At 40.5% G+C, this 8,710-nt stretch overlaps 1 protein-coding gene across 1 annotated transcript; it reads right to left on the bottom strand.

Moving 5' to 3' along the window:
- Nucleotides 1-4,326: 4,326 nt before the first annotated feature.
- On the bottom strand, nt 4,327-7,239 carry polr2m (RNA polymerase II subunit M). The gene is made up of 4 exons (XM_085907747.1): nt 6,895-7,239; nt 5,594-6,097; nt 5,278-5,500; nt 4,327-4,640 (listed from the first exon to the last, which is right to left on the bottom strand). Exons 1-4 carry the CDS (start codon nt 6,990-6,992, stop codon nt 4,497-4,499), a joined length of 969 nt encoding a protein of 322 aa, XP_085763873.1. The 5' UTR covers nt 6,993-7,239; the 3' UTR covers nt 4,327-4,496.
- Nucleotides 7,240-8,710: the final 1,471 nt, after the last annotated feature.

Genomic DNA, 8,710 nt, shown 5'->3' on the forward strand with positions numbered 1-8,710 from the left:
AAGAGTTTCTTGTATATATTAAAAAAATAAAAAGCTCTCTGCGTTTCATTAAACGTGATCCTGTAATTCTCATACTATAAAAATAACAAAGGGTTCACATTTCTCCAAAGACAGTAAACAAAGATGTGAAGTTTAAAAAAAAAAAAAAAAAACAGCCTGAAAAGATAGAGCGAGAGGGAGAGAGCAAAATACTCAGGAGAATAGCGCATTGTTGTTGTAACCTTAATGGGAATACAATAATAAGAATTTTCCTCCTCATTATGACCAAGCAGCTGGGCCAGATCTGTAGTTGCCCCCGCCCCACCCCTGCCGAGCCCTGGCAAGCTGGGGCATCCCCACAGAGATGGCTTCCTTGCTGTGATGAGCTTTTGACAGGCCCCAAAACAGGCCGCTCGCTTAATGCTGTGCCAGGCCAGACATGCAGCGGCTGGGGCACTGGCAGCTTCTTGGCCCACAGCGCGCATCACGGGCTTCAACCCATTTTCCCCCTCCTCCTCTTCTTCGTTCTTCCCTCGCCCAGTCTTTCCTTCCGAGCGCCTCGGGATTGTTATGCAAAACTTTCCGAGCGTCGCGCAATTTCAAGTGCGCACGTATGCTGATCGTATTCAACTTCTCATCGCACGGCACGATAAGTAGGGCCAGACTCCGATCGCACACTTCTATTTGGGTCTGAAGATGAAGCCGGTCCATGCACCATCACTTTGAAACTATCACGCACAAAGTTGCTTTGGAATTGATTCTCAGCCAAGAAAGTTTTTATTAGGCTTTACAAGATCAGGACTTGGGGGTTAGCTCACCGATTGAGTTTAAATAAACCAATCGCCAATCTTTAGCAAGCGATGTGATTTCAATTATTCTCATGAAGAACTTGAGGGTTTATGAGTTGTAACAAGAGAAAGGGAGAGAGAGAAAAAGAAACAGAGACTGAGAAACAAAGTAAGACCAAAGACCAAGAGAGAAACTGAGAGAGATCGAGAGACCTACCTAGAGCGTGAGACAGAGCCCAAGCGAGACCAAGAGAGAGAGAGTGACTGAACGAGAGCGAAAGGGAAAGCTCAAAAGACCAAGAGAGACGGAGAGAGACAGACAAAGAAAGAGAAATTCAGAAAGAGAGTGAGCGAGAGCTTGCTAACTCCGAGACACAATTTTTTGGGGTGTCGAAATATGTCTACAAAGAGTTTTAAGCGGGTTTAAGTAGGCTGCGGGAACGTTTCAATCTTATCATGTCTCTTCTGTGCATTCTAACCTTGCAAATTTGTGTTTTTGAAAAGTGTGGCATACAAAAAAAATGCAGCAAACTAACAAAGTAAAACTGCAAAAAAGTTATGGTCATGAATGAAAACCCCCACTGAGCTGATGGTATCTGTGGTTGGGAATCATTCGTACAGAAAATGCACAAAACAAAGAATATGGCGGTGCCAGTCCGTCAAATTTCCTGATTGCTGCACAGCTATTCGATCAACAAAACAATATAATGACTTCACTACAGTCTTGATGACGGATCCCATTTGGTTGAAGCTGATTTTTGGCAAAGCCAAAACATGAGCTGCAAAGATACACTACTGCCACCTAGCGTGGAAGTGGCACAACTACCAAACAATCTTGAACATAGACATGCATGCGATGCATCTGCTGCCAGTGACGACAACAAGGATAAGCCGTCACAGCTTTTTCCCATTTGTGGTCCATTTTGTGGCTTGTGAATTGTAAACATTGGTCCAAGGAGACGGAAACACTAAACGTGCGTGGGGGCATTGTTAACCTTTGCCATCGCTTGATTTAGTGAACTTGTTGGAAGAATAATCCCAACAGTGTGAAAAAAAGAAAGAAAGAAAAAAAAAAAAGAACAGTCTGTATGCCTTGCAGAATAATTACAAGCATGTGTCGTCTTCCTCTGACAAGAATGCAAGAGCAATGATCTTTGATGATCAATGTCACGATAAAGACACGCAGACAATCAAAGACCTTTGGGGAGGATGGACGACGTCTCGTGGTTGTCGTTCACACAGTCGACGACATTTCCAAGTGTGAAACAAAGCGGGGCTCTGCAGATTGTGACACTTGACAAATTTAACACATGTAAAGTCAAACACACACACACACACAAGTAACTCTTTGAGAGGCTAAAACATTGGAGACGGCAGAAACATTTGTCCGAATGCTGTTGTTAGAGTTTTAAGACAGATCACATTTGCTTCAATACACATTCAACGTTAAAAGTTCTGTTCGATTTTTTTTTTTTTTAAGTTAAAAGAGAATACCTGTGCATTATATATTTTTCATACTTAATGACCCAAAGCACATAGAAACTGATTGCACAGAGGCAAAGATCAGAATTGCTAGCGAGTATAACTAGTTGTGATACAAAGGTTAGCTGAATGCTGTCGGCTTTGTTTGAAATGAATTTGGCTTTGCTTCTCGACAAGAAAATACACAATGTGAAAATAAATCATGAAAGCTGCTCCTCTAATTAACTTGTTCTTCGCAAACTGCTCCTTAAACAAACCCGAAAATATTTTTGGACCCTCTGACATATTCTGAAGAAATATCCCAACAGTATTGTCTCTCAGATACAAAAGTCATGGGCAACATCTGCCAGGAGAGAAAAATGTAGCGCATAAAAAAATGGACAATTCCCCAGTAAAAAAAGGAAAATGTGAGCGATAGAAATGATACAAAGGGGGGAAAACAGCTTCACTTGACTCCTATTTGGTGCAAAAGGTGGAGGGAGTGCTGGCACCGATAGTCTGGAACCTCATCTGGACAAAGCTGTGATGCATTACATTATTTCATCCACTCATGTGCCCCCCAAAAATATGGAAAAAAGTATGATCTCAGACTCTGCAAACTGGCAGATATAATCCAGTCATGGTACAGAGAGCCCAACTTGGTGCGTACATCATACTTTTATATCGAACTTAAGAGCGAGCTGACTGCTCTTGATCATCATATTCCACTTCCCGCTCCAAAACATCAAATTTCGGACACGAGAGCTGAAGCAAATCACTTGCAGACTACTTCAAGGGGTGCTCATACGTAAATGTGAGACTAGGGGCCCGGGGGGGACCCGAGTAGAAGTATAAACAACCTCATCAGTGGACAATGTGAAAAGTTTGATAGAAAGCGTGTGAATGGCGACAAAAAGAGTGCCCCATAATTGGGAACAGTCACCGAGGTGGGCTGTGATTAATTCCAGCGCAAAGAGGATCCTCTACGGAGCCAGTTTGTTATTGGACGTCATCCACGCCGGCCACTCTGGAGCCTATAAGCAATCCGAACAATGATTTCAGCACCATTTCCAAAAGGTTATCAAGGGTCATCTTGAGACGTCACTCTGACCTGCGTGATCCCTTCCTTTGCATCAGGTTGTTTGAATTAACATGGTGAGCGCTTTGAGTGCTGGATGAGGGATGACGGGAAAGGTACCGGCTGTAGCTGGCACATCTTATCTCCCACGTATTAGCAAAGTGGAAAGACGCGATTTGCCATGTTGCCCGCCCACCTCAGCGGCGGCCGCCAGCAATAACACCGTTCAAATCCAGTCCAGATGTTTGGGTATTTCACTCCCTTTTGGATCGCTGTTATCGAGCGTGCCACTGATCTCTGCGTGATAACGCCTTGCGTGATCTTAGACAAGCAGCGGCCTCATCTGCACCATTTGACAAGCAATGGGCATATTTGCACGAAGCAAACACTATAAAACGATATTTACTTGCAAGAGATAAATGGTGTGTGAATACTTGAAAGGCTGCTGGCTCGATTCATTACAGCTGCACCCGTTACCGTACTCTACACACTTTTCTTTTCATTTTCTTCCAAAAGGTATAAACATTACTAATACAAGAATGCATATATTATATTAATAATAATATATACATGATGTATGCAATATATTCAGGGTTGGGAGGGTTCTTTTTAAAGTGTATTCCAGTACAGTTACTAGGTACCTCCCAGCGGCAGCCGGCTGGTCGACAGAACAAATGAACAAGCGCCATTACTGCTTGACAGTTCAGTCAAGTTCAATTGTAGCACGAAGCCTAAGCTTCTGCTATTTAATAATTATTCATTGATTTATTCATGTTTATGTTCCACTACAAAATATGAGGCAAGGAAAGCAGGTTGTGTTCACCCATTGTTGGGGTTCCCACAGTGGAGCAGCTTGATAAGAGGAAAATATGAGTGCACATCAACACGGTCCAGAGAGAGAACGTGTTCATGTTATATTTATATCACATACTTTGTTGTTGTGCCAGAACTTTCTGATACTAAATGGTTAGTTGCTTGTTTGAAATCACTAGAGGCCATTTTCATTAGAAATGTCTTTATTTTAAATGTAGCGCCAGTTTCCATCAAGTTTCTGTCCTTCAAAGTCCATCAGCTGTGTCTTATGGCATTGACTGTTGGCAGCAGGCAGCAAACATGTCCTCTTATGAATTCCCTTGGAGTGAAAGCCCTTCAGGAACAAGCAGGTGTTCCTCCCATGTGACCGTCCAGGATCAGTCCTCTTCTGAGGAAGTCTGCGCTCCTTCATCGTGAACCTCTCTGTAGGTCGCCATGGGGCCGCCGTCAGGACAGTAGCTCCCCATTGACATCTTCAAACCCTCGGACAATTTCTGTGCTGCCAGCTTGGCCTGCAGCTCCTGCCGTGAACCACAACACATGGCTTGGTTCGACAAGTGAGGTTCAATGTGCGGACAGAGACTTTAGAGATATTCATGGACTGGCTAACGGGGTCTCACGGGTTTCCATGAGTAGAAGCGCATTCTGTGCATGCAGTCTCTTTGGATGCCGGCTAAATGCTGCCATCTAGAGCTCTTTGAAGGATATGACATGCAAAGACGCATGACTCAAAGCGATTTCGATATATATATATATATATATATATATATATATATATGCACATACATACACACACACACATTTATATTTATATATACACACATACATATAATTAATATTAGATCGCTCAGCAAAAAAAAAAAAAAAAACTGTAACAACAATGAATATGAATATACTTTTGTTGTTCTTGCTATCAGATTTTTGAACAGTGTGGAATTGATTGCATCCTAATTAAGAGCTTAGTAAAAAAAAGGCTTTAATTGGGTCACCCATGAAATACTGGCTAATCTATTTTTGTTTTTTTAATATATATTTTATATCAGAGGAGACAAATATGTTAGGGGACAATATGGGAAAATTCATAGACTTGTTGCCGATGAAAATTTTCATACTTGGGTAAAGAAGAAAAATGCGTGACACCTGCAAGAATGGACTAACCTGTTGTTTCTTTGTCTGTGTTCTCAGTAGATCAGCAGACTCCTGCAGAGACAGAAGCTGGGCTGGAGTGTGGTAGAGAGGAGGCAGCTTTGCAGCCGTAACGTCGTCCAGGTGTTTTTTGTCGCGTTCCCTCCGAGCCTGCTCGGAGAGCGGAGACGAGCCTTCGGACAACTGGCCGGGTGATAAGGAACCAGATGGAGAATTACTGCTTTTGTCTGGCAGCCTGCAAAGTCACAAAAGGAAAACGGTTACAAGGATACTGAATGACATTTTCACTGTTGCTATATTTGAATAATAACTCTTTGGCTTTGCTCACTGGTTTGGTTTGAATTTTTGCCTTCCGGGTGTCGTGTTCTCTGTCCTTTCCAGGACGGTTACAACATGAGGCTTCTTTGGCGTCTGCTTTTTGAGAAAGTAATTGTCCGTCGCAGTGGTTTTGACAGGATCCTTGTTTTGGTCACCAGTGCTAGTGGAGATTGTAACCCGTTCCAAGACCTCCGCAAGGTCGCTTTCTTTTGTCACGACAAAAGTCAGAGAGGCCCCGGGGGAAGCCGTCGCCATGGTTTCAGCAGTGTCTTCTTCCTCCTCCTCCCTCATATGAACGCAGGCGTCAGTCTGTTGTGATGCTGCTGCCTCACTTTGCTCAGCACGATGCTGCCCGGTGAAGGCACGACGGTACTTGGACTGAAACTCTGCCTTGGCTGCTGACACCAAGCTTTGCTTCCGTTCCTCCTCATCACGGCGTTCAATAGCAAGGCGTATCCTCTCTGCAAAGTCCCTTAATCGCTTTCCCTTGTCAGGGAGAGACTCTATTAATCTCCTGTGAACAACAGAAATACAACTTAATATTCAAAGCAATCATTTATGATGTATGTTGATCTCTGGATACAGTTTATCTTTTTTGTTCAGTGTTACCGAAATAAAATAATCTGGACAAAAATGGATTATTAGACAATACAAATAAAATAGTGCATATGGGTTGCAGGTATTTATTTTGTCCACTTGGGGACGCCATTCTCAAACCCTGCACACTTTACAATGTGACCTGAGAATGGCTGATACCCATTGAATATATATAAATGACGTCAATGCATTTACTCACAAGCGCTGCAAGGCAAGTATTTTCAAATTATTTTATGTGAACGCATTGATTCATTTGGCTGCACATGAATTGCTGTGTAACAACACCTGTCTCCATTTGTTGATAGTCCAACCTGTTTTGTGGCCTACAGAAACCATTGACACACCTCGTTGAGCAACCATATTGTTCTATTTTTAATTAAGGGGTATTTTACAGTTTTGCAGTTATGTGATTCGTTTTCTGAAACTTATCCAACGTGTGGCGGTTTGCATGTTCTGCACAGTAAAACAACCAGAGTGCACCGAGTGACTGAGAGTACAGTAGAAAAACATTTTACTAGACAAAGTCGTTCAAGTTGTGCGCTCAATTGTTTCGCTAAACAGCATACTAGGAGCATTGTACATGGAACTGAAGATGGATATCAAGGACATAAATGCTCAAACAGAATTCTAAATCCACCTAACTGTTCATATCATTCTAGTACCTCCAGTCTGATTATCATCGTCTGAGTGTAGTCAAATGTACTTGGGTCTTACTTGTCAGCAAGGATGTTGTTCTGTCGCAGAAGTAGTTCGTGGAGTTGCTCTCTGCTCTGCTTGTTCAAGTCTCCCACCTGTCCCTGGCGTTCCGACATCCGGACAAGCTAAACAAGCTAAGCCACAGCCGCTCACAAACAGCGGGAACACGCGGTACTTCTCAACGTGGCATTCCTCACGAAAACAATAGTCCTCCTTGAATCTGTCGGGGTTCCCAAGCCGTTGTGTGGAGGAGGAAACTACATAAACACCGTTAAAACAGACATGTTTTGTTGGAATTGAAGGGAAAACATTTCAAAGTTCGGCTCTTCTTCTTTGGTATATTCAACACGATTGCCGAATGTGTTCGAGCGTCCTCTGCAGGCGATGTACTGAAACCACTTTAAATTACAATACAAACAAAAGAGCTTCTATGTAAAACACATAAAATACTAAAATAATCTTTCGTGCTCTTTTTTTTATTCTTTATTGTTCATAATAGCTTTAAATAAAACTAATACAAATAATAAATGATTGAACAAATAAATGAAATGATTTTAAAAATATAACACGTTTTGAAATTACTTAACCCACGATTTAAAACAATGAATTAGATTTTTAAATGTAGTATACATGCAAATGTTTCCACTTAACACTTTTTTTTGTTTTGTTTACAATTTAGGCTCTAAATTAACCTATCATTTAATTAGATAAATGTTTTTCAATCCATTTTAATTGACCATTTTTAAAAAGAAAAATAAACATCAACAAACGTCACATGATTCTTGATTATGTACATTTAGAATCATCAACCCTTGTAAAATTAGGACTATAGGTTTTGGGTACTCGTGAAAGTGAATAAATACAAAGTGTATTGATACACATTTCTGAAATGACAAATTGGCTCAAATTACTTTAATTATAAAGTATTATCAATTGAAAACAGTTGATATTTGTCACATTAATTGTCAAAAACGAATAAACATAAATGTCAAAAAACAATACTTCATTTCTATAAATCTGCAAGTGTTTACATTTTCAAAGGATTGCTTCTACACAATTCAAAATCACAATGCCCCAATCATGGACATCAACATAAAGGTTGAGTATATTAACTACATAGTCACTGTTAAAATGAGGCGGACTGGTTACTCATACAGTATGGTCGATAATAATGAAGCAGAAGTTGGTCTCATTATTTTCAGTGTATGTGATGTATGTTGCTGTTACAACTCTCTCTTGATGGCAGTGCAGACAGCAGTTAAATATTACTTGTGTCTGTGGCTCACACATGGCAGTCATTATATATCGTGATTATTACCAACAATTCCATCTCAAACATGCCAGGTTGCATGTATGTAAAATGTTTTTAATATGTATTCCCACCCCCAAAGGCACATCACATGTAAATAAATATGTTGTACATAAGGTGAAAACTACGGATAGAAAATCTTTTTTTTATTATTCATACGGCGCCAATATACATTTTTTCAAGAAAATATACATAGTATTTCTTTTTTCTTTCCCCCTTCAGTTCATTTGAGCAGTGTGGGCTACATTCATTGTAAACAAGCTAAATGTAGTCCTTAACAATACTATTTACAAAATGACTCGCAATATGAGCTTATATACACGTACAGTATGAAATTTCATATCAAAGTAAATCAACTATAATTCCAATACGGGTTCACAAAGTTAGATAGCAAATGAGTCAAAAGAAATGTAAAAAAGGAATAAATCAAAGTAAACGTACAATGCTGTTTTGTCGAGTACTAATTTCTCAAGACACATTGTAATTGCTGTTAGTTTGTATGTAAATAACAGATTTTCTGTAAAT

This window comes from Syngnathus leptorhynchus, chromosome 3 (genome assembly GCF_054491065.1).
Source record: "Syngnathus leptorhynchus isolate UIUO chromosome 3, UIUO_Slep, whole genome shotgun sequence".
NCBI classification, from domain to species: Eukaryota; Metazoa; Chordata; class Actinopteri; order Syngnathiformes; family Syngnathidae; genus Syngnathus; species Syngnathus leptorhynchus.